Source organism: Physeter macrocephalus, chromosome 13, assembly GCF_002837175.3.
Source record: "Physeter macrocephalus isolate SW-GA chromosome 13, ASM283717v5, whole genome shotgun sequence".
Classification (NCBI taxonomy): domain Eukaryota; kingdom Metazoa; phylum Chordata; class Mammalia; order Artiodactyla; family Physeteridae; genus Physeter; species Physeter macrocephalus.
The window spans coordinates 11,758,149-11,786,126 of record NC_041226.1 but is presented as its reverse complement, the minus strand read 5'-3'; the positions used below and the strand labels follow the sequence as shown (position 1 = coordinate 11,786,126).

General features: G+C 33.2%; 1 protein-coding gene across 9 annotated transcripts in view; it reads right to left on the bottom strand.

The window, feature by feature from the left end:
• NBEA (neurobeachin) overlaps positions 1 to 27,978 on the bottom strand; it is a 607,387-nt gene that overhangs the window by 468,264 nt on the left and 111,145 nt on the right. For 8 of the 9 annotated variants that reach the window (XM_055089393.1, XM_055089395.1, XM_055089397.1 and 5 more), the window contains exons 11-13: positions 16,135 to 16,243; positions 7,609 to 7,761; positions 5,075 to 5,243 (exon numbers count right to left, since the gene is read on the bottom strand). In XM_055089393.1, coding sequence (XP_054945368.1) covers positions 5,075 to 5,243; positions 7,609 to 7,761; positions 16,135 to 16,243 — 431 coding nt within the window. Of the gene's footprint in view, positions 1 to 5,074; positions 5,244 to 7,608; positions 7,762 to 16,134; positions 16,244 to 18,440; positions 18,541 to 27,978 lie in introns of those variants that run through there. The other variant, XM_055089399.1, reaches the window with a different exon arrangement.

Here is a 27,978-nt window from a genome sequence, read left to right as displayed (position 1 = left end):
ACTCCCTCCATGACTGATTTCAAGTTCACGCCACCAATGGTTTGACAACCAGCTCATCAAATATCTAATAATTGCTGGTGGCACCAGCCTGCTCCAGCATACAATAAAGCCTCACCCTACCCAGCTCTCAGCCACACTCTCCTTCCTGATCACATCCCCCACTCCATCTCCGTAGAGACAGCACCATTATTTTAGTAATAATTTCCTTACTTTTATTTATAATTTGGTCACCACTTAATGAAATTGGACAAGTGTTATACTATCTTTGTGCATAAGTGTTTCTTATTGTTAGGATGAGGACAAAAGCTCTTTGTCATATGATATTTTGTGAGGATTAAATGAATCAACATATGTAAAGGAATTAGAATAGTAACTGGTCCATTTTAATTGTAAGCACTCAGTATACTTACTACTGTCATATATTGATATTACACAATGTAAATAACAAAGGAGTAAAGCACAGTAAAAAATAATAAAGACTCAAGAAAAGAAAAGGTACAATAAACATAAAATTGAAGATGGGGTTATCTCTACGCCTGGAAATGGGATAAATGTCTGACCAAGGATAGATATATACAGGCTTATGGTAATATTCTATTCCTTAAGTTTGGTGATACTCATATGAGGTTCATTATATTTACATATATAATACCACTTTGTGTTTGTGATATATTCAGAATAAGTCTTTGAAACAGCTATAATATGAATCACCTATGCATATGCATGTGTAAATTTGTGTTTGTCTGAGCAGACAAAAAGAGGTGAAAAAATATATAAGACTGGTAATACTGGCTCTTTGGGAAAGTATTAACTTTTTAATCACAAATCTTTACATTATTTCACAGGCTACCAAGATCATGTACTACTATGAGATTTTTAATATAAATAAATGTTTTTACAGTGAATCATATATAAAAATTTCAGAGACAAAAGTGTGAAATCACAGTCAAAGGAAAAAGATTCTACTTCTCAAGGTAAGTGCACACATGCATAATACTTCTATGAAAAGCTAGTGTAGTACATATTATCTTTAAAATGTTCTTGGGGCTTCCCTGATGGTGCAGTGGTTGAGAGTCCGCCTGCCAAAGCAGGGGACACGGGTTCGTGCCCCGGTCCGGGAATATCCCACATGCCGCGGAGCGGCTAGGCCCGTGAGCCATGGCCGCTGAGCCTGTTCGTCCAGAGCCTGTGCTCCGCAACGGGAGAGGCCACAACAGTGAGAGGCCCACGTAACGCAAAAAAAAAAAAAAAAAAAAAAAAAAATATAGATTAAAAAGAATAAATTAAACCATACAGAAAAAGAAATGATACGTCAGGGGGATGTAATGTACAACATGGTTACTACAGATAATAATTCTGTATTGCATATTTGAAAGTTGCTAAGAGACTAAATTTTAAGAGTTCTTATCACCAAATTTACCGATGTACAGTGATAGATTGTGTGGTGATCATTTCTCAATGTATACAAATATCAAATCATTACATTATACAACTGAAACTAATATGTTAATTATCAAGTATACCTCAATTAAACATTTTTTAAAAACTTTTTTTTAAAGTATACAATTCAATGAAAAGAAAAAGTAAAAGAAAAACTCTTCCACTTTCTCGTCACTTTTTAAAAAATTATATTTATTTGTTTTCTTCCCTCCCCTCTCCTTGAGATGGCCAGAGCCAGTGGGACCCAAGGGCACAGGGACCTGCAGAATCAGCAGAAGCCAAGGAGACACAAGGGGCTGGAAAGGGCCCAGGAGGCAACTAAGTCTGGCAGGATCTTCAGGCTCAGGGTGAGGAGACAACAGAGGCCAGTAGTATGGTCAGTGGTAAAGAAACAATAGGGGCCAAGGAGGTGAAAAGGACCATTTTAAGTCAGAACCGAAGATGGTCAGAGCCAACTGGCAATGTCAAAGCTGAGAAGGTGATGGTGCGTGGGTAAGAATGTGGGTTTCATAAAGTAGAATAAGTAAATATATTAAAAAATATTAAAGATAATGGGAGCCAGATTTCTCAATATTGAAGGAAGAAGTTATAAAAATAAACAATTTGAGTCTAGACTGACCCATGTGGTTTTGGATTGGGATTGAAGATACTTGTGTGAACTCATGGTTATTAATACAGATAGATCAGTTTAGATGTATGCATATACATATATATGTATTTGCATTTAAGCTTATATTTCCTAGATCTGTCCAACAAGAATTCCTAGAAGCAATGATACCCAAAGAGCAATAAACACAATAAGCACACCTATCACCCAGATCTTGGTTTCTTAAAACCATATCTACAAACAAAACAAACCAGGGCTTCTGAGATAAGGAAAATAAAAGATGAACCAAAAATATCCTACACCAGAAAGCAAGGAAGTACAAAAAAATTATGGACGTTTGTCATAAAGACCCAAGACTCATGTGAAGGGGCTCCTATTGGCCAAATCCGGTACAACTTGAACATCAAAATAAATAAGGATACAACTCAGGGGATAGCCTCTACACTAAATCCATGCAGCCACTGTTTTTTCTTTAAGTTTCACTGGAACAAACCACAGCCATTCACTTACGTACTATCTGTGGCTGCTTTTGCAATACAGTGCAGAGCTGACCACTTGTAGTAGAGATCTATGGCTCGCTAAGCCTAAAATATTTACTGCCTGGCCCTTCGCAGAGAAAGTGTGCCAACTGTTGATATAACACCAAATTAAACAGGAATCCATGAAATTTACACTGACACTAAGAAATGAACAAATAAATTAGTAAATGGAAGAGAAAAACAACTTCTTTGTTACCGCAGAATTCAAACTAATAAATATCTCAGAAAATGTCGCCATTTGGCAGCCATCACAGTAAAGATCAATTCTGACAAGAGTCGTCAATGAACTAAAACCAGTGGGCACAAGTTTGTTGAAGAACAGAATGTTTACGTAGTCTCAATGTACTTCTCCACCAAATACTTAAGATTACAGAGGAGAAAGTGGAATTTTACAGTAAAGAACCCTGGCAGACACCAAAATTAACATCTCTAGTAAAATAATAAGACAACTCAACATCATGGGCCTCTGTAATGATAAAATTGAGACAGAATTGTTATGACTTCTGTGTGATTCCTTCTAAAAATGAAAAACCTAAATCATCATGAGCAAATACCAAATAAGTGCAGATTAAAGGACATTCTAAAAAATTGTCTATATTCTTCAAAAATGTCAAGGCCATGGAAGACAAGGAAATACTAAAATAACTATTCTAATCAAAGAATATTACGGTGACAAGGCAACTAAATGTCATGCATGATCCTCGACTGTGATTCAGGGAAAGAAGAAAGACTTTTTTTTCTAGAATGGATATTATCGGGATAATGGGTTAAATTTGAATGGGAGCTTTGTATGAGATGATAGTATTGTATTAATGTTAATTACCTGATTTTAATGGTTGCTCTTCATTAACTCAAGAGAGTGCCCTTACCTTTTAGGAAATAAATATTAAAGTATTTAGGAGAAATAGGGCATCATACCTATAATTTATTCTCAATTTATTCAGAAAAAAATGCATATGTTTATATAAATGTTTATATTTACATAGAAACAAAATGGTAAAGTCTAAATGGTAAGATATAAAATATTGGGAAATACAGTGGGGTGTATAAGAATTCTTTGTACAATTCTTGCAACTTTTCTGTAAATTAGAAATTAATTTTTTGAAGCAGAAATAAATGTGTGAACGTATGATTTGTCTAGAGTAGAGAACTCTATCAGAGTGTAATCGTAAAAACTAGGGCTCTGAGTCAGGCAGACATGATTCAAATTTTAGTTCTGTTACTTTGTACCAACTTTCAGTTTCCTAAAATGCAAAATGGGAGTGATATTAACAATGTAGTTATATATAGATATAGCCCTATGTGTATGTGTAAATATGTATATATATATACATATATACATATATATATAAATACATTACACGTAAATGATTAAACAAAATTAACAGGAAGGGTGCTTAGCATAGATTCTAACTCATGTTAAGTATTCAGTTAATTTTAAGCATTCTGAAGTCTAAAAGCAATGGGAAAAAAACATAAATGACAGAATATAAACCCGAGTGTGAATAACACAATTTTAAAAGCCCATCAGTAAAATGAAAGACAATGTAAGCTAATAAATGAATATTAGAATAGTAAAATGTTATTTTACCCTACCAAAAAGATTTTTATAAAATGGTAATTGCTATTATGACTATGCCGAGAAAAAAGCACACTAACATACCACTGGTGAAACTGTAAGCTAGTACAATACTTCTGAAAAAATTCACAATATTTATCAGGATACCCTTTCTCAGTAACTGTAAACAAATCAAAGATGGAGGGGAATAAGTATATACAAAGAAATAGATCACTGCATTATTTATAGGATCAAAACTTTGGAAACACGTAAGTGGTGTATCCTCTTAGATTACTATGTAGATCCAAGATAAAGAAAAGAAAATCTGAATTCTGTAAAAGAGTTAATATATTTCACATATTTATGCAATGAGAAATAGTGGAAGATCACACACCCAACGTGTAACAGTGATTACTCCTGGGGTTTGGGTTATGAACAATTTTTTTCTTCTATTTTATTTTCTATAATAAGCATGTATTTTTAATATAATTAGGAAAATCGGCAATATTTTTAAAACCACACAATGCACTGAAGAATTAAATTAGTTTCTACTTTACTTAGAACAAAGAATGAAGTTTGGGGAAAAAATACAAAGGAAGGCAACAATCTCAAAATGTTTAAACGACTGTATTAGAAAACACTGGCCATGAGCAATATCATTCATCTGTTTTTTAATATTATGATTATATCACAACAACCATATAGGCTAAAAGGTACAATATTATTTATTTTCACCTGTCTTTATTCCAAAAGCTTAATACAAAAGCTATAAGCTTCTTCTTTATCACAAAAAATTCTCAATATACTAGTCTACTACACAAGAAAGACAATAGCTCAGTGTTAATTTCATAACCATACACATCTGTTCACTATAATAGTACTCAGGATATAGAACAATCAGTACAGACAACGCAGAAGTATTGTACTTACCTAAACCTTTGGGTGCAATGCCACTACTGTCGGCAGGATTAATGACCCAGTAGTAATATTTTAGTGTATGCATTAGCTGTAATACTGTTCCTACTCTGCGTATGGTGGTGTAAATGGTAGCAGTTCCAATAAATTCAGCAGACAAATAAGTGTATAGGGAAAGCTGAACCTAGTACAGAATATTAACAAAGCATTAAAATAAATTTAAAATGCCTCAAGTGTTTATATTATAAATATACATTCTATTCTAATTTAAACATAAATCATTAAAGGCCAATAAAGAACCATTTATTATGAGGTGAAATATAACTATTTATTAAGTGTTATTTATATTATAAAAAGAAAATAATCTGGAATCAACACATTCTAATAAAATTTTACTAAAGGTAATCTAATAGTTATTAATAATAAAATAATTTTAAATGATTCAATAATTCCATTGAAATTATCCAACAGGAAGATTAAATTATTTAAAAGGCCAACTAGACTAAAGCCCTTAATCAAAGTACACTGCAGCAGTTCAAAGGAACAGAACCTAACATCAGCCAGCTATATCGTATTTGGAAAAAAAAATATATTGTTGTCATAGATCCTAAAAGTTCATGTAATTTCAAATTTTCTTACCTATTGCCACATTATCAGAATCTAGCATGTAAATATACAGATGACAAGTTTAAACACCATGTTTAAAGAGTGAACAAACTTCAGGTTTGCATTTTAGCACAATAATTAAAATGACAAACCATAATAAAAATTAGAACTTTAAAGTTATGTGGGAGATTTGAAAATTATAAAATGTAGCTCAAATTCATGAAAATGTCCCTCATTACTGATTTCTACTAGAATACAAGGAGGCTAAATTTAGGTATGCAAAATAATAAAAATTTTATGTTTATATCAAAAAAATTTTATGTAGAAATTTCTTTTAAAAAATATTTTTACAGGGCTTCCCTGGTGGCGCAGTGGTTGCGCGTCCGCCTGCCGATGCAGGGGAACCGGGTTCGCGCCCCGGTCTGGGAGGATCCCACGTGCCGCGGAGCGGCTGGGCCCGTGAGCCATGGCCGCTGGGCCTGCGCGTCCGGAGCCTGTGCTCTGCAACGGGAGAGGCCACAGCAGAGGAAGACCCGCAAACCACAAAAAAAAAAAATATATATTTTTACATACCATGATAAAAACTCTATGATCACAATACAAGGAATTTTCCAGTCACAATGATGACAATTATCATGATATAGTTAGATACCTGCTATTTTTTCTTTTTCTAGTCTTAATAATCAGTGTACCAGATTCTCTTTCTTGGAAAGGTATGAATCACATCTAATGACTTCAGAATGCAGCCGTTACATCAAGCCTAATTTTTTTTATCTTTTTAGTGTTGATTTTCAAGAGTTCCTTGTACAGGCACTTCCCTGGTGGCGCAGTGGTTGAGAGTCCGCCTGCCGATGCAGGGGACGCGGGTTCGTGCCCCGGTCCGGGAAGATCCCACATGCCGCGGAGCGGCTAGGCCCGTGAGCCATGGCCGCTGAGCCTGCGCGTCCGGAGCCTGTGCTCCGCAGCGCGAGAGGCCGCAACAGTGAGAGGCCCGCGTACCGCAAAAAAAAAAAAAGAGTTCCTTGTACATTCTGAATGTTATTAATTGCTATTTTCTCCAACTTTTTATTTTGAAAATTTTCAAACAAAAAAGTTATGTAACTATCATAATAGATTTACCAACTGTTAATATATTTCCACATCTGCTTTATTTCTATTATATTATAGATAGAGATGTATAAATATATTTTGACTAATGTTTGAAAGGAAGTTGCTGACATTCAGACACTTCATCACTAAATACTTCAATGTAAATCTCCTAAGAATAAGGACATTCTCCTACATAGAGCGCAATACAATTCCTCCACGCAGTAAATTTAACATTTATGCAACACTAATATCTAATTTTTGGTTCATATTCAATGTTTTCCTCTTGCCTCGATAATTTTTGACAGTGTAAAAAAACCTCCTAATCTATCATCTATTTATTGACATTGTCTCTGAAGATCATTTAACAAAATCTTTAATTTTGATATCATCAAATGCACTAATTTTCCCCCTAAAAAGAGAGGTTTTGAAGGTCTTACTTAAGAACTTTTGGGCTATCCCCAAACTGCAAAGGTATCTTTCAATGATTTCTCCTATTAGCTTTATAGTTTACCTCTCAAATTTAGGTCTTAAATCTAAGTGGGTTTCACCTTTGTATAGGGTAAGAAGTACAGCATCAACATTTTTTAAGCAACCATTACTATTATTTAGTTCCAGAACTTTCTCATCACCCCATAAGAAAAAAATTTTTAATTATAGTTTCATTTATTTTAATATTTACATATTTACTATGCTGATTTCTAATACTACCTAATATAACTGCTTCAAACTGACTGTAAAATAAACTGAAAAATCCAAATGCTTTCTACTGGATAGTTTAGATCCAATAACTGTAATTTACATTTATAATTTATAACATTACACTAAAATAAAATGAATGAGATTAAAATGTATACCTTTGCAGGTGTATGTATCCAGATGGCTGGGTTGAATAAAATGTGATCACAAAGCTGCTTCAGCAAAGGTGCTCCATGAGATAAACCATCAAGGTATTTTGCAAAGGATAAAAATTGCTCCAGGACAGCTCTAGTGATATGAACTCTTGATGACTAAATAAAGAAAGCAGAAATTCAAGCTGAAAATATACAGATATAACTTTTTATACTTTCTTTGCTATTCAAAATTTAATTATATTTAGAAACCTAAGATTTTAAGATAATTCTCTACATGATAGTTTGTTATTTGTGGCCCATTCTAGGACAACTACAGATAAATAACAGCTCAGGTTGAACAATGCCACTGTCAACTCAAACTAAAGAAATAAAATCAGTTATGGATAAGAATGGTTTCATTCCATTTGTTTAGAAATTGACTAACAAGGAAAGATATTAGAAAATTAAAATGTAGTAGAATTACTATCATGATAATACACACACACACACACACACACACACACACACTCAAAGACACTGGGAAAGAGAAGTGCTTTCACTAGCTCCAAACCAAAGTGAAAATAAATTGACCCTACCATTCCAATGAATCATTTCTTCCAAAAGATAAAAATGAGCTGCACATTGACAAATGCAATGCATCCTGCTTAACATAAAACATTCCCAACCTTTCAAATCCAAAGTACTTCTAAAAGAGGATCTCACTTCCCTGGAAATACTGTCCTTCTTTGGCTTTCATAACCTTCAGATTACTCTTCAGTGGCTTTTGCTTAAAAGATGGAAACTGCTGAAGATTATTTCTTTGGTCTTCTCTTCATAAATACACTCTCCCTAGATGATATTTTATGCTTCCATGGCTTAATATAACACTATCTCTATGCTGAGTACTCTCATCTAGAATTTTCAAGTGTCATCACAGTATGTAACCTATCACCAATGGTATTTAGATAAACAACAAACGTTCCAAAATTCAAACCAAACCTTCAAGATGCAATGTCCAATACAGTAGCCACTAGCCATAGGTGTCTACTGAGCCTTTGACATGTGGCTAGACCTAAGTGATAGGTGCTGTAAGTATGTATGCACTGGGTTTTGAAGATTTAGAATGAAAAAACAATGCAAAATAACTATTATTTTTGTTGTTGTTGTTGAGTCTATGTTGCAGTTATAATATTTTGGATATACTAGTTTAAATAAAATATATTATTAAAATTAATTTCACCTGTTGCTTTTTACCAGAAAATTTTAAATAGCATATGAGGCTTGCATTATATTTTAATTGGACATGTTACACTAGAGTATAATCTCAGATGAAAATATTACAGAGAAAATCCTCTTCATAAAAACTAGTAATTCAAACTCAAATATCAAAAAATACATCTTCCCATGCAAATCATTTTTTTTCATCAGCTATGATACTTTTTATAGTATCACCATCCACCCTAAAGTAAAGAATCCCCTACACTCAACCCTAAAGCACAGGTCACATCACATCTTTATCTCTATGATCCACTGATTGAATCCAAATATCAGTATAGGATAATTAAGGTCTAAAAGGGACTAAATTCTCTTACCAATTTTACTTCCCATATGATTTGCTTACATTCATCATGCTCTTAAAAAGGGCAACTCAATAAATTTGACCTAAACATGCCATGCATTTTTTTCATACTTCTACATAAGGAGTAACAAACTCAAATGACTACAATATGCAGCAATTTAACAACAATGTATGAATTAGGATAGGAGACAATAAAGAGTAGTGAGGACTGCTTAAGGTACCTAAACGAAATAAAATTAAAAATTAAAAAACTTTTCACTGAGTCAAACGAAGCATTTCTTTGGGCCAATTTCTCACGCATGCTAGACTGCTTCACCTGCTTTCTCTATCATGCTCCTTTAACTTGTAAAACCCCTGCATCCATTGCATTTCCCTTAAAGGTACAGCTCAATGCTTTTCATTTAGCCATTCAGATAACAGGCATGTTGAGCACTTATTGTTTGCCAGGTGCTCTCCTTGGCACTGTGGAAAGAGTAGTTAAGAAAACTGAAAACAAAAAAAAACCCTGCCCACATAGACTTACATTCTAAGAGAAGACAAGGACATACAATAAATAAACTAAAAAGGTAAAATCTGTAACATGTTAAACATAACAAGTGTACGAAAAGAACATGAAGTGAACAGAAAATTTGTAGAAGGGAGGTTAAAAGAAGTTTTACTGAGAATGTGGCATTTAAACTAGTTTGAATAAGGCTCGCAATGATTTTGTATTAGTAGGCTATGTGTTTGACAAAACACCAGCAGTGAGTAGATCAGCAATAGTCCAACAAAATAACAAATAACTGTTATAATAAGGGGGGAGGAGGACAAAGACAAATAAATATTTGAATTAAAAAAAGCAGATTGATCACTCATTTTAAAAGAACTTTAATAAAGAATAATATTGCTTTTAAATTCTAAAATATTTTATTTTATTCATGTTTAGGGGAATAAAATTAAGAGCAATGGTTAGTTAAAGCTTCAGCCACCTCCTTCACTGGTTATAATTTCACATAGCTTATCTTATACATTTTATTTTTATTCAGTAATAATGATTTCAAGAATATTATCTGATACAGTCTACTTTTATGCCTAAAACCCTGAAATAGAACAGTTAGAACCTGTTCCTAAATAGTCTTAGCAATCAGATTTTGGCCTATAAAAATTGTCATGTGTTTATAAAAACACTAAAGTGATATAAAATCAGATTGACCACTATGAACATAATCATTTGAGGAACTAATTCATAATCTGGAAACCAGTTTTAACTTTCTCCATGTTATTGAAAGATATGCTAGAAGCATCACATGAGGTCTTCCATATTACTAAAATAAAATGCTAATTTATTTTTCATAGCAATTAATGCTGTTGTGTAGCAGTTTTTAATTATAAAATTGATCTTCAGGAAACATTTTTCTAAAATTGTATTTTTTTATTAGCCCACTCAAAATCCTACCAGGCATAAAATGAATGTTCTCTTCAATAGCATGTTACCTTTACCTATAAGTACATAGTACTTATTCCTTCTGCTTTGTGTAACTGTTATTCATATATCCTTCTTTCCTTATATAAAAAAGGATACTATCTTATTCATCTTTTATCCATCTGGTATCTGACATAATTCCTCAGTAAATGTTTAACTGAATTCATGTCAAATTCAAGAATAAATTAAGAATAGAACAGATAAGATATAACACAGATTAGAAGAGGATGGAAGAAGGACATTCAATTTTGTTTTAATGTGTTTACTTTGATTGATTGCTTAAAAATATTTTTTTATTTTGAGATTTGCTTTCATTTTCTCAAGCAAAGCTATTTTAAAAAGGGATATACTTGGATGATTTATAGTTATAAATCTGTAAAATGCAAGCTCTGGAATTTAAACTATATGACATTACTTTTGTATGGTAACTGAATACATCATTTGCAAGAAGTACTATATGAGGGGTGACTAAACATATTTGGAAGCATAATCTGAGAAGCTAGAAAAAACAATTATATTATAACATCTACTCCTGAAGTAATTAAACCGAATAGGAGCAATGGATGTTACAGAGAGAAATTGCTACTCAGTAAAAAGAGGTCTTTCCCACACTTAGAGCAGACCACAACAGAATGGATTGCCATAAATGTTCATTATTATTACAGAAAACATTATATATACATATATATGTATATGTATATATATATATAAAACATGCATTATATATTAAGCAAATTGTGGGAAATTATTTCAATTAGTTAGAGGTATATCATAAAGTAGTATCCATTTTGCTCCTCCCAGGACACCAAGATTGAGCTCCAAATAGACTAATCCAATGTGCATCACTTATGTGTGTGTGTTGTTGTTGTTTGGCAGGGGCAGACAATGATTAGTTCAGATATGGAGCATAAAAATTTTCATGATAATATTAGGTTCAAAGTAGACCAAAACCTAAGTTGACCAGTCAAATTGGAGGAAAGGATCTTGTTCAGTAACTGGGAGAAACGAGCTCTCTCTCTCTCCACCCGGATGTGAAGGCTTATGGCACCAAGTCTGCCTGGCAACCTTGTATGACCACAAAGAATAACAGCTATAGCATAAAATCATGACTATAGGTAGCAGAACAGACATACAGAAAAAACCTGGGTCTCTGATGACATAATTGAGACTGAGACAACCAAACCCTGAAGTCCAACTTACTGGATATGTTTTGCTGGCTGTACTGATCCACTTTCCAACCTTCCCTATCCTATTTCTGTGCTTGGGATGCCCTCTTGTCTATTGGCTTCCAGTTGGGTTTGACTAGTTAGAGACTCCAGCAGGAAATTAAAGGATAGAAAGAAAATGAAGTTTGGGGCATTTATCTCCTTGGCTTCAGGTGAGTATACTATATTCCTTTATCAAAGACCACACTCTAGTCAGGTACACTTCTCCAGTTACAGTAACTTTCTATTTGAGTTATGCTAAACACTCATTCCTCTCATCTCTTCAAACTTTGCTGACTTCCCTTAACAATGCTCACAACTTGTGAAGAGCCTTGCATTAAACGCCTCTCAATAACCAAGTTTGAGCATGGCATCTGTTTCCTACCAGGACTATAAGCCACCTATCACTAGATTTCCAGTTACATTAGCAAGCCTATTTCCTTAATGTTTAAGCTATTTGAATCGATTTTTTATTAACCACAACAAAAACTATTGAATGCATCAAATTACCTCTAAGTTTTCTTCAAATTTATATTTTGGCAAAATAAAACAAAACAAAAATAGCTTAAAAGTTTTTTCGTGAAACAGTCTAAACATGATGAATCAGATGGCCTCTCATTAGACTACCTTCTTTGATAACTAATTTATATCTTCCAAGACAAGGAGATAAACCTAAGTGACAGTTAACCATTAACTTGTTATTAGTTGATGATAAAATAAAAATGGAACCTTATTATCTATACTACTCACCTGACAGATGATTATTTAAAAATAAAACGGGTGAACATTAATCTAAGAAAAATGAAAAAGGTATTCTTTTATGTAATCAGATAACTATGTAAGTCCTTTTTATTTATTTAATTCAATTCAACAAATATTTATTGAAGCAGGCACACTTTTAGGTAGAAGATACAGCAATAAGGTAAGAAAAAATGTCCCTGCTTTCATGAAGCTGAGGCCTACATTCTAGTGGAAGGAGGCAGAAAATAAGTAAAAAAAAATATGTCAGACTGATGCTATAAAACATGAGCAGAGTAGGGAAACAGTCATTGATGGTTATCAAAGGAGCACTATTCTACTTAGAGTGATCAAGGAAGACTTCTCTGATAAGGTGTCATAAGCAAAATCCTGAATGAAGTGTAGAATCAACCCATGTGGATATCTACAAAAAGAATTACCAAAGCAATGTGAAAAGAAAATGCAAAAGAACTGAGAAGAGCACATGCTTATTATTTTAGTTTTTAAGGGAAAGGTCTGCAAAGAGGCCTTAGAACGGTCAGTGTGGCTGCAACAGAGAAAGAAAGAATGAGAATGGTAAGGGATGATGTCAGAGGTAAGAGATATAAATGTACTTTGAGAAGGATGGACTAGTAAGATCTGGCACATTTTCAAAGGACTAGTCTGACTGCAAGCAAAAAATGGACTGTGAGTAACTAGTGGTGAAAGATGATGATGGTTTGAATAAAGATGGTATCAATGGTCATAGAAAGGAGTAGAGTACTAAGTAGGAACTAGTCACTGATTCTGGATATGTTTTGATACTAAGACAACATAATTTACTGCCAGTATGAATTTAGTGCATGAAAAAGAAGAGTCAAAAAGAATTAACATTTTTGGTCTGAACTACTTGTTGAGTGGTAATGCTAGTAACTAAGACAGAGAAGAGTAAAGGACGAAGGATTTGAAAGGAAAATCAAAAGTAACAGTTTGGATAATTTAGATCTGTGAAGCTTACTAAACATCCAAGTGGAACTGAATTGAAAGGAGAGGCTGTAGTTGGATATACACATTTGAGAATAATGAGTATTTGCAGAATAAGGAAAACTAAGGGAATAGTAAACTCAATTAAAGTGTAAACAGAAAAGTGAAAAGGTTTCCAGGATTAAGCACCAGGGCACCACAGTCTTTAGAATTTTAGAAAGAAGAGGAGGAGCTACTAGGGGAGAATTAAAGGAGGCCAAGGAGGTAGGAAGAAAGCAAAGAAAGAATGCTGTCACAAAATACAATTGAAGAAAGCATTTCAAGAAGGAAAGAATGTTGAACTAAAATGTTGCTAAGTCAAATAAGATGAAGACTTCAGAATCATAAGATTTAAGAATATGAAGACTATTAGTGACATTGATATAAGCCATTTTAAGAGAAGCATAAGGACTAGAATGGGAATGGATCTAAGACTACACAGGATTCCAGAAATAAAGAATATTTTATTTTGAAAATCAACTAATGTAACTCACTAAACTAAGAAAAAGATGTAGAAACATCATAATTATCTCAAATAATGCAGAAAAAGCATTTGATGATTAAGAGTGTGAAAAGGCAAGTCACAGAAGAAGAGATATTTGTGATACATATCCAATAAGGACTCATATCCAGGATATATACAGAATTCCCATGAATCAATAAGAAAATGACAGACAACCCAAATGAAAAAGGGTAAATACTCTGAACAGGTATTTAGCAAAAGAGCACAACCAAAAGGAAGATATGAAAGTGCTCAACTTAATTTGTCAACAGTGAAATGCAAATTAAGACATAAAGTGATCCACAGAATGGAAGACTATCTTCGCAAATCTTATATCTAATAAAGGTTTAGCATTATAGACTAAAAATCTCCTACAACTCAATAATAAAAAGAAATATCATAGTTTTTTTAAATGGTCTCTGTAATAAACATTTCTCAAAAAAGTATACAAATATCCAATAAGTACATGAAAAGATGCTCAGCGTCATTAGACATCACAGAAATGCAAATACAAAAATGATAAACCATTTCACACACACTAGGGATGGCTAGAATTTTTTAAAAAACAGATAATAACAGTGGTTTCCAAGGCTGTGAAAAGATTGGAAATTTCATACACTGCTGATGGGAATGTAAAATGATGGAAACATTATTATTATTTTAATGTTCTTTTTATTTGATTTGAAGACTTTTCACAATATTTCTAATTTTAAGCTAAGTTTTAAGTGTAAAAGAATTCTCACTTTAAAATTATGCTAATAAACCTCAGTAAATCAACGAAAAGTATATTCAAGAGGTAGCTCCTGACAGCAATCTTGTCACAAAGATTGCTGACAGCAGTGTCACAAAGGTATTTCATAATATGTAATTCATGTAAAATATACTATAACATAAATCTTCTAAAAAATTTGTAATACTCTAGATATAGGAAAATAGTTTTCCATGATTAAAAAAATAAACCAAATAGCCTTAATGAAAATCCTAATAATGTAACTGAAAAAATTATAATGTAACTGAAAAAAAAATGCTGCCTATGATCGATCTACTTAATCTATCATTCCACGATCAACAATACTTCAAGAAAGAAAAGTACTTTTTCAAAGAAAAGACAGAAGGATTTCAAATGCAGATTAATCTGAGGTTAAAAAATCATTTCCAAAAGTCCTCTAAATTTTATTTCCCAAGAAAAAAATAAGTTTATTCCTCTTAGTAGAGGTTTCACCTCTATTATTTCTCAAACAGTTCCATTTACAGAGCAGCTGAATGTCATATGAATGTTAATGTTTAATTGATAAGGAGAGATTTGGGAGCACTAGTGATGGTGATAGCTATCTCTTAAAGAGAAAAATAATACTTTTATTTATGAAATACCACTTTACTTTTTGAAGGAAATCACATGATATAACCGAACTCTTGTGAGACCATAATCAGAAACTCAGCACCCATTACCATAACAGTACAGTTGTGACTAAAGCAAAGAAGGTCATTAAAAAAACAGGGCATAAATGACACAGATAGGAAAATCAAAGCCATCCAACTTGTACTGTTTACACTGTGTACTGATCAGAAAAAAACACCACTTTAAACATTCAAATATATTAAAAGCAGGGACAAAGCAAAAACTAATGTTTCTGTTGCTATCAAATAATTTTTTTTACCTTATAACTGAAAAATAAAGCAAAAACAAAAAAGTAAACCCATTGACACTAAAATTGGTAACATTTGTAAGAAACTTAGTTTGAATGTAAATATGGCAAAGAAACAATTAGAAAAAATAATTAAGAGAAAATACTTCTAATTTGAATAAAAGTAGATAAAATAATTTTTCTTTAGTTTCTACTTTTATTCAAAATTTCTTAATTATATAGATTTCTAACACCCAATTTAGTTTAATGTCCACACATACATCTAAGTACATAATATAAAAATGTTTGTGAATTAACCAAAAACATGGCCTGTGAGGTCAATGGAAAGGGAAACTATAGAAAAAAATATAGTTAGTGATCGTCAGTGGTCCATCTGTGAAGGCTACACAATAAAACCATCAATACATTTCACTTACCTTTTCAAGTAAGTAGCCAATGACTAAAAAGCCTTTTCCACCCAGCATCTGTTCTTGCATGGCTACTGAACTTTTAAGTAGTTCAACCAGGAATGCCAAAAGAGTAGCACTGCATGTAAAGTACAGATAATTCCATTATGTAATCATCAAATACTGATCATAAACACAGTGTTCCATTTCAGTACTTTATTATTCCGAAAGGTAACAATCATATTCAAATTTAATCTCTACTTTGCTGACTATTATATTATGCAAGAATATTTCTCACAAGAATGAAAAAACTGGTTTTATCTCCTTAAAATTAAACATTACATAGAAACATAACTGTGGAGTTTTTTTGTATTCCAAGGTAAAATATCAAAGTTTATCGTTACACATATATATTCCCTGCTTGAAGTAAATCTAACATAAGAAAGACACCCACAAATATTGTGCTTCTCCCTAATAAAGACTTTATCACAATATTCTTTTGAAGAACATGCTATCCTAGAGAATTTAAAATATGTTCACAGTATTGCTTTGGAAGAATACACCTATTTTCTAAAATAAACTTTTCATTTAGACCTGTTTTTAAAAACAACTTATATATATGTATTTAAATATCCAGAGAAATATGCAACATGTTACTTATGTCCATATATGCCCTCAGGAAAGTTTATGAGAGCAAAGAAAATAAGATGATTTATGTCATATTGAAATAAAAAGTGGCAATCGATTACCCAATGTATACACAAATACATAAAAGCACGAAGATATATGCCAGACAAACATAAAGCACTTGATATGTCTGTGAAATGAGGGAAGAAACAAAAGAAAAATAAATGATTGCATTACATTAAGCTTTGATAATGTATTACTTCACAAAATTACATGAACAATTTTCAATCAGCAGCATCAACACATGACAGCATTCCTAACTAAGAAAATATATACTCCTTCATTATATATGCTTACTGTAGTTTATAACAATAAATGGCTCTAAGCCAGACTTTATCAGCATTAAAATAATATCCATTTACACTGCTTTATAATGTACCCCAAATTGTCTATTTACATTCACATAAATTTCTAAATATATTTTAAATGCACAAATACTCATTTCTAAATGAAATTAAGAAAATTTGGTAATGAGGAAAACTTGAAAATTGTTAAGGCTAAAAAGGAATCTAAAGTTATTCTGTATTCTAAAGTTACTCTAGCTCTTCAGGTTTCTATAGGTTTGACAACACATTTATCTGATAATGCGGCTATTCTTGTTCAAATCAGAAATATTCTCATAAAAAGAACCAACAGCAAAATTAACATCATTATTATCGCTATAAAATTGATAGTTTAATGGATTATATGATATCAGCTAGAAAAATATAGTATATATGTAAATAAACTACTTCGTTACAAGACATTAAAATTCAATTACATTAACTGGCCCTGTATCTTTAAGCCACAAAAAAGAAAACAGTAAACTAGTATTGCAAATCAATGATATTCTTTTACTTTGTCCTAAAGTCAAAGATGGATATTTACAAGAAAAACACAACAAAGAATCCCTTGAGATTTTTTTTTAATGTTTCTGTAAAGAACAGCTATTAAGCAATCTAATCCAATTTACATGAATTGTATCAATAGTCAAAGCCACTTCACAAATAATTGCTTAAGCACTGATATACATAATACATCTGCCTAAGTGTTTGAAAAGAATAAAGAAAACTAGTGCATAGAGATTACACAATTTCCTAATCTGTTCATGGAATTCTTACCTACACCTGAGTTAGTGATTTAGGGGGAAAGATGACTAAGACTCCTAAACATCAGCACTGCCAAAAAGACTAGAAATGCCTCACTGTGGTTCCTATGGTCCATGAAAAAAATGCAAAAAAGTATTTCTTACAATAAATCACCCTCCTATATAGAACCATACAAAATTACAAAGATGCCATGGATTTTCTTATTCTTTTATGTCAGAAGGACTACTCTTTCTCAAACATCTAATGAATTAACTCAGACTTCTAAACACAGTGGAGTTCCATTACAAAATCAGAAATATTAATTTTATTATTCCAAAATATTAACACAAGACTACCCATATGTTAATTTCACTTCAATTTTAACTATGACAACAATTGAAAAGTCAAATGCATTCACTAACAAAAGTATTTTTAATTTATACCTAAAACCCAATGCAATAGCAATACTACATCTTTTCAAAAAAATCTTTAAAATAGGTATATTTGACATGGTGGACTTAATAGTAAATAGATGGCCATCTTCGAAGAGGTACATTTTCAAACATAATTTAACAAACTTACCAGTAACTAAAATGCATCGGATTGCTTCAGGGCTCACAATTAACTTGCAAAATTCTGTGTACTGCCATACAAAATTTCTCTCCATTCTTGCCTATTTCCAACTCCCCTAGATACAAAGGCAAATATAAAGGATACTTCAGCCCATTCCTATATCTCCTACATACCACTTCCTGTCTAGACACATCAGTTCATCTGTAGAGGATCTAAATATACAGGATAAACCAAAAAGCAAGTATCTGTGTCAGCCAAAACTAGTATACACAACACAGAACATTCTTTTGAAAAGTATAGCAATACCCAGAAACAGATTTTCACAGGAATATTTTACTTGACAGACAAAAAGTAAACTGGTTTTTACCTCATAAAGTCAAATTGCTAAACTTTTCAATAGACAGTACTATAATGTATGTTCTGTAAGTAGCAATTCTACTTCAGGAATGGTTAAGGGTTTTTAATTCTGTCTCCTTTTAAGGAAAATGACACTAATAAACTATAGGGTTATTTCTTCAAAATAATTACCATCTTCCGATTCTTTAATGAGCTTTAATTAAATTAGGAAAAAATTATTTCAAATATCACACTAGTAAAGGGCTATACCTTAAGGAAAATGAAGGAAATAATACAACAATACCTCTAATGACTTAGCATATTAATAATCTCTCCAGAGCTTTCTGGCCCACATTATTAAAGAATTACCACAATAGTCTTGGCCCACAAATACCGGATAATATTTAACAACTACATATAAACATGACTCATTTTTGTTCCTAATGAAAAAATACGTACTACCTTTAGGAGCCATTAAAATTTATGTAAATATAGATTTTGACTTGATTTTAATATAACTTTATCCATTTCAACTTGTCCTTTATTTTTTAAAAATAACTGATGTAGATAACTCATGTAATATGATCCCAAAACTTGTATTATCTTTGAGGAATTTTATTAAAGATGCAATATATCATAAAGATAGACTTAATTTATAACTAAATTAATAAGATTTAATATATAACCCAAGTTCAGTTCAAAGGTAGTTCTTAGGGTACAGGAAACTGGCTTTTCAATTTGCTTTGTATGGAAACAAAGCACCTCAGCTAGATGGGCTGTTTAAATATATTAAGAAGAATGGAATTAATAATGTAAAAATTAAAGATTCCCCCTGAAATTCAACACCTCATCCACTTACATAAGGGTGTTTTTAATCTCTTAAGAAACACTACAGGCAAAATAATTGTCAGAATAAATTCAGAAGTAGATTAAGTTCCAATAAGATTAAAGGTACCAGTAATGGGGGAAATTCTTTTGACCTTTTCATAAGGTTTCATCTCTTACGTAGCCTAATTTAGTATTGAGAAACATTGAAATCTTGCAAAAGATGAATAAATATATAAAATATCAAATATAGTTTCTATGCTATTTCTTTCACTACAAAACCCTTCCAAGATGAGAGTGATCATAGCAGGAATAAAACTGTAAAAGAAATCAACTCAAGTCCATACCCAAGAAAATTTCACACTCAACACGATTAATTTCCAGTGACACAAAAAAGTCCCACAATCAATAAGTTAGAAGAGTTAAATTCCTTCACAGTTCAAAATTAGAAAGTTCTAAACCAAAAGCTTCTAACTCCATGTACATTTAGCAGTCACTTTTAGACCATGTATTCCTGAGGATGCTATCTCAAAAGACCACTGCCTAACTGCCTACCTAGGCAATAAACCCTGACACACAAACTGTCACATTCATCAATTCAAACATCAAGTGGAGATACATGCCGAAATAAGTAAAATACATTTATCTGCAGAGTCAAATAAGGAAAACAGTGAAATGCAGTACAGTAAAATGTGAGGACAGATGAAATACACTGGGTAGCACATGAAATCACTAAGCCTCCCTTAGCCATGAAATCTCTCCTCAGTAACTTCTCCCTTTTCTTTCAGCCTCATAAGGAGGCAGACAGCCTCATGACTGTCATGCCTATCTAAGAACATTCTTTAAAGGCTCTATTAAAAGTTAGTCAGGCTATCACAGTTTTTTTACCTTCCTTTGTCTGGCAACGGATTTTAATTTTATGTTTCATTAGCCTATTTTATTTCTGACAAAATATATTATAGCAAAAAAATAGACATTTGTAAAATTGTAACTGTAATGTGTCAAAAGTTGTCTTATGAAGGAAACGAAATTTTAAAATGTGTACATGTAGAGGAATTCCAAACCTCTTATGACATCATGTGTTAGTATATAGCATTTACCAGTATTTACATAGTTACGGATTTTAATTTTATGTTTCATTAGCCTATTTTATTTCTGACAAAATATATTACAGCAAAAAAATAGACATTTGTAAAATTGTAACTGTAATGTGTCAAAAGTTGTCTTATGAAGGAAACGAAATTTTAAAATGTGTACATGTAGAGGAATTCCAAACCTCTTATGACATCATGTGTTAGTATATAGCATTTACCAGTATTTACATAGTTTGACAACCAAATAGCCTTTTGATCATCTCTATTCATATTCTCTATCAATAACCAATAGATATTTATTATAACACTCCACTGTAAAAGAGATAACTCTTAAAGCCTACTCATTTTTAATTTAATTCCAGCCAACAAACAATCACAATGCTCTAAATGTCCTCGCACCTTTATGAGAGCTTTCTGGACATGTTTCTAGTGGCAGCACCACTATCGTGTATAATCCATGGAAACATGAATGATTTAGAAATTTAATGATGTAACTCCCTAATACCTAAGAAGTTCAAATATTCAAAGGAAAAACAGAGATAGGTTATAATGACAAATAGGTGATCTTAACTATATATGCATACTCCAATGTCCTTCAAGATCAAAACATGCACAGCAGGGAGGCCAAATAGTCCCTTCTCCTGGTGTTGCATCTACTTTCAGCCAATCTTCAGACTATTTTATAAAAGCAGGATTAAAAATACACCCTAGAAGTGCTGAAATTACCCAAAAAAATAAATTAAATAAATATTAAAACAGCTAGCTACACAAAAAGATGAAATAATTATTTGATACTTAGGCTTCATATACATACAGGGATTTTCTATCCTTTCCATAATTAATTTCATTTTTAAAATGATCATGTAGTAAAGCCAACTTCTTTACTTCTTTTCTTTGTGCGTGTTTGTGTGTGTATGTAATTCTGAGAATGTTAGATATATAGATTTGTATAACTCCACCACAATCAAGAAAGATGAGTTCCATCACACACAAAATACTCATTTATCCTAGCCCTTTATACCCTTGCAGTCACACTCTCTCAAAAGCCAAAACAACCTTGGGTAACTACTTATCTCTTATATGGATATAGTTTTGACTTTTCAAGAATGTCATATAGATAGTCATACAGTATGTAATCTTCTTAATATGTTCTTCTTGACTGCAACATATTGTCTCTTGAGATTCATCTAAGTAGTTGCATACATCAAGGTTTTTTTTTTCTTTTAATTGATGAATAGTATTCCCTTGAATAAACAGACTACCTAATGGGTACATTTGAGCTGTATCTAGTTTATAGCAATTATGAATAGGACTACTGTAAACATTCACATAAAGGTTTTTGTGTGAACAGTTTTCATTCATTTCTCACAAATACAAATCCAGGAGTAGAAAGGCTGAATTATATGGTAAGTATATGTTTAACTTCATAACAAACTGCCGAACTGACAGAATGGCTATACCATTTGCTAGTCCCACCAGTAATATGCTCCAGTTGCTCCTCATCCTTACCAGCACTTGGCATCACGAGTATTTTTTTTTTTAATGTTGGCCTTTCTACTAACTGTGTAGTTACATCTCATAGTGTTTTAAATAAATTGGTTAATGATGTTGAACATCTTTTCATGTGCAGTTTTGACATCCTTATGCCTTCTTTGGTGAAGTATCTGCTCAAGTCTTTTGCCCATTTTTTAAAATTGGATTTCATGCTTTCTTACTACTAGTGTTTGAGAGTTTTAAATGTAGTCTTGATATAAGTCCTTTGTCAAATAAGTGATTTTCTATCATCTTCCTCCAACCTGTAAAATGTCTTTTCATTGTTTCTTTTGCAGAGTAAAAGGTTAAATTTAACTTTGATGAAGCCAACGTCAAATTTATCAATTTTTTCCTTGTATGCATCACACTTTTAAGGTCATGTCTAAAATGCCTTTGCATAGCTTAGGTTGCAGAGATTTTCTCCTATGTTTTCTTCTAAAAGTTCTGTAGTTTTATATCTTACCTTTACAGCTGATATTTGAGTTAACTTTTAATGAGGTTGAGGTTGAGGTTCATTTTAGCATACAACTATCCTTCCTCCCTTACACTGCTTTTGCACCTTTGACAAAAATCAAACAAACAAAAGTAGGAGTACCTACTTTAATTCTGGACAGAGAAGACTTCAAAGCAAGGAAAGTATCAGAGATTAAGAACAGCATTACACAATGATAAAGGAGTCAATTTTCCAAGAAAATGCCAGTACCTAAAGCGCATATACCCAACAACAGAACATAAAATTATGTGAAGCAAAAACTGCTACAACAGTAAGGAGATATAGATGAAATCACTATCATAGTTGGAGATTTCAACATCCCTCTCTCAGAAATGGACAACTACAGGGGTTAGAAAATCTGTTAGGACATAGTTGAACTCAACAACACCAACAAACAGCTGGAGATAATTGGCATCTATACACTACTTCACATTAGAATAAACGTTCTTCTCAAGCTCGCATAGACCATTCACTAAGCTAGACAACATTCTGGGCCATAAACCACATCTAACAAATTTAAAATAGTGGAAATCACACAATGTCTACTCTCAGATCACAATGGAATTAGCTAGAAATCAGTAACAGAAAGACAACTGGAAAATCCCACAATGTGAACATTAAATGGTGCACTTCTAAATAACACATGGGTCAAAGAAGAAATCTCAAGAGATATTAAAAATATTTTGAATGAAATGAAAATGAAAATACAACTTATCAAAATCTGTGGAATAAAATGAAAGCAATGATTACTAGGAAATTTAGAGCATTGAATGTTGTGATATTGCGATTTATAATAAGAAATATGCATTTGTTCTTGGTCCCTATTTTTGGCACAGAGGTCTGGCAGAGCTCCCTTGAAATTTCCTAAGGGATGGCAGTAATAAAAAGTGTCTTCTGGGGGCTTCCCTGGTGGCGCAGTGGTTGCGCGTCCGCCTGCCAACGCAGGGGAACCGGGTTCGCGCCCCGGTCTGGGAGGATCCCGCGTGCCGCGGAGCGGCTGGGCCCGTGGGCCATGGCCGCTGGGCCTGCGCGTCCGGAGCCTGTGCTCCGCAACGGGAGAGGCCAAAAAAAAAAAAAAAAAAAAGTGTCTTCTGTCATGTTAATGAAGTGACTTTTGGAACTCACTTAAGGATGAGAGCTAGTTGCTAACACAGCCAACCATATAATTAGAGGGTTGGAACTTTCAGTCCAGCCCACCTACCACTCACCTACCTCCAGGGAGAGAGGGGAGAAGGGCTGCAGATTGAGTTCAATCACCAACGGTCATTGATTTAATTAGTCATGTGTATGTAATGACGCCACCATTAAAAAAAAAAAAAAAAACACAGGGCTGGGAGAGCTTCCCAGTCTGTGAATATATGGAGGTACTAGAAGGGTGGCATACCTGCAGAGGGAATGGAAGCTCCATGCCCTCTCCCCATACCTTGCCCTATGCATCTCTTCTATTTGGATGTTCATCTGTATCCTTCATCATCCTTTTATAACAAACTAGTAATCCAGTAAGTAAAAAGTTTCCCTAAGCTCTGCGAGCCACTCTAGCAAAGTAATCGAACCCAAGGGGGTGGCAGGAACCTCTGGTTTATATCCAGTCAGTCAGAAGTACCAGTAATGACCTGGACTTGCAACTATCACCTTAAGTCCAAGGAGAAGGTTACTGGAACCTACCATCTACAGTCAGTTGTTCAGAAGCACAGGTGATAACCTGGACTTACAACTGGCATCTAAAGTGAAGCGGGCCAGTCTTGTGAGACTGAGCCCTTAACCTGTGGGATCTGATGCTATGTCAGATTTGAGTGTCAGAATTGAGTTAAATGATAGAATACCCAGCTGGTGTCACAGAGAATCTTTGGTGGTATGGGGGGAAAACCATGCCTCCACATATTGGAATCGGTTGCTCAGACCTTTATAATGAAAAAAAAAATTATATATATATATATATAAAATCTAACAGTCATTAATCTAAATTTTCACCTTAGGAAACTAGAAAAAGAAGAGTAAATGCCATCTAAAGTAAGCAGCAAAAAGAAATAATAAGAACCAGAGTATAAATCAAAGAAACGGAAAACAGGAAATCAATAGAAAAAGTCAATGAAAACAAAAGCTGGCTCTTTAAAAAGATTAATAAAATTGATAAGCCTCTAGGCCAGACTAACAAAAAAAAAAAGGGAGAAGATGGAAATACTAATATTAGAATTGAAAGAAGTGACATAACTACACATCCCATGGAAATTAAAAGAATAATAAAGGACACTGTGAGCAATTCTATGCCCACAGATTTGGAAACCTAGATGAAAAGAAACATTCCTTGAAAGACATTGCCTGCCAAAAGTCACACAAGAAGAAATAGACATTTTGAATATACCTACATCTATTAAAGAAATTGAATCAATAATTAATAAGCAGAAATCACAAGGCCCAGATGGGTTCACTGGTGAATTCTACCAAACACTTACGGAAGAAATTATACCAATTCTCTACATCTCTTTCAGAGGATAGAAGCAGAGGAACTACTTTCCTAACTCATTCTATGAAGACAGCATCACTCATACCAAAACTAGACAAAGACATAATAAGTAAAGAAGACTACAGACCAATATCTCCCATGAACACACATGCGAAAATCCTCAACAAAACATGGGCAAATTGAATCCAAACAATATAAAAAGAATTATACTCCACAACAAAATGGGATTTATCCAAAGTATGCAAGGCTGGCTCAAGACAGCAATAGGCTAAAAAAGGAAAATCACTTTCACATCTACAGATGAAGAAAAAGCATTTGACACAATCCGACAGCCACTCATGATAAAAACTCTCGGGAAACTAGGAATAAACGGGAACTTTCTCAACTTGATAAAGACTATCTATAAAAAACCTACAGTTAACGTCATACTTGATAAAAACTCAAATTTTTCCCACTAAGATCAGATACAAAGCAAGGATGTCCCCTCTCACCACTCCTTTTCAACATGACTCTGAAAGTCCTTGCTAATGTGATAAAATAAATACAGATTGGAAAAGAAGAAATAAAACTGTCTTTGGTTACAAACAGCATGACTGTCTATTAGAAAATCTGAAATAACTGACAAGAAACTAATAATCTATTAGTTCATTCACAGCTGCTGGGAATGAAAATGGTACAGCCATTTTGGAAGACAGTTTGGGGGTTTCTTACAGAACTCAACATACTTTTACCATATAAACCAGCAATCATGCTACTTTGTATCTACCCAAAGGAGCTGAAAACTTATATCCACAGAAAAACATGCACACAGATATTTATAGAAGCTTTATTCTTAATTGCCAAAACTTGGAAGCAACCAAGATGTCCTTCGGTAAGTGAATGGAAAAATAAACTGTGGTACATTTAGATATTAGAATATATATTATTCAGCGCTAAAAAGAAATGAGCTATCAAGCCATGAAAAGACATGGAGGCACTTTAATTGCATATTACTGAGTGAAAGGAGACAATCTGAAACAGCTGCATTCTGTATGATTTCAGCTGTATGACATTCTTGAAAAGGCAAAATTATGGAGACAATGAAATATCAGTGGTTGCCTGGGGGCAGAGTGAAAGGGTAGAACACAAAATATATTTAGGGATGTGAACATATTTTTTAATGATATTATAATGATGGATATATGGCATTATACTTTTGTCCAAACTTATAAAAAGTATTATACCAAGAGTGAACGCTTAACTATGGACTTTAAGTGATTATGATCTATTGATTTATGTTCATCCTTGTTAAAAAAATATACGATTCTGGTGAGTGATGTTGATAATAAGGGAGGATATGTATGTGTGAAGAGGGGGAGTATATGAAAATCTATTTATTCCTTTCCATTTTATTGCAAACCTAAAACTGCTCTAAAAAATAAAGTCTTCAACAAAAATAAAAATTAATTTAAAAATAAAAAGAATGTCAAAAGTGATAGAAAATGTGCAGAAGAGAAAGTTATGAGTTTTTATTTGGAGAAGGTTGAGTTTGAGTTTGGGTATATGAGCCTAAATAAAAGGCTGTGAGAGAAAAAGCTCTGGATGTTGTCCATCTAGGTAGGAAGACCATAAACCCAGAAACAAAATAAAATAAAGGCCAATAAAATTATAATACTAGGGACTTCCCTGCCAGTCCAGTAGTTAAGACTTCACCTTCCAATGCAGGGGTGTGGGTTCGATTCCTGGTTGGGGAGCTAAGATCCCACATGCCTCGTTGCCAAAAATCCAAAACATAAAACAGAAGCAATATTGTAGCAAATTCAATAAAGACTTTTAAAATGGTCCACATCAAAAAAATAAATAAATAAATAAACTTTCAAAAAATTACCATACTAAATTAACTAGAATTTCCTGATGACGCCTTATTAATTCTTTTATTGAAGATTCCACTCACTGCATGTAACAGTCATCACATTCAGGGGAGAGAAAGGGAAGAGAGCATAAACACTTGGGGGATTTATACCCAATTCCCATCAGAAATATTCTGAGCTTCTGAGGATGAACTGTGAATACTCAGGCATATGGCAATGTTCCTCGTAAATGAAAATAATACTTATTTTAGATTTAGACTGTATGAATATCATAAAAACAAAATAAATGAAGCAATTTACCTTATTATTTTCAAAAGCAACGTAAAGACATAGAACAGTTAAAGAAATAAATGCTATTCCATGCATAAAATAACAACACCTTCAGTTACAAAATATCAGTAAAATATTTAAGGACAGAGAACGCTGATATGCAAACTAGAGGAAAATTAAGGCAACAAATTCAGTAAAGATGTGTCCATGGTTGCCCAAATTCCTGCAATTAATAATTTGTAGTTACCCTCTTGCCAAAACAATGCCTTGTTTGTTTGTTTTTGGTCAAAGATAAAGCAGAAGCCTTCCTTTATAGCAGGGAAAATGCACAGAGCAAAATTATGTGTTGATAATTGAAACAGCACAAACTAATATAGTATTAAAAACACATTTCACTAAATTTAAAGGAAACTTTTTATGGAGGAATTATTGGAGAAAAGCAATCACTTATTATGAAAAGCACTTTAAAATGGACTATAAAAAAATAGCTTAGGGCCTCCCTGGTGGCGCAGTGGTTGAGAGTCCACCTCCCGATGCAAGGGACACGGGTTCGTGCCCCGGTCCGGGAAGATCCCACATGCCGCGGAGCGGCTGGGCCCGTGAGCCATGGCCGCTGAGCCTGCGCGTCCGGAGCCTGTGCTCCGCAACGGGGGTGGCCACAGCAGTGAGAGGCCCGCATACC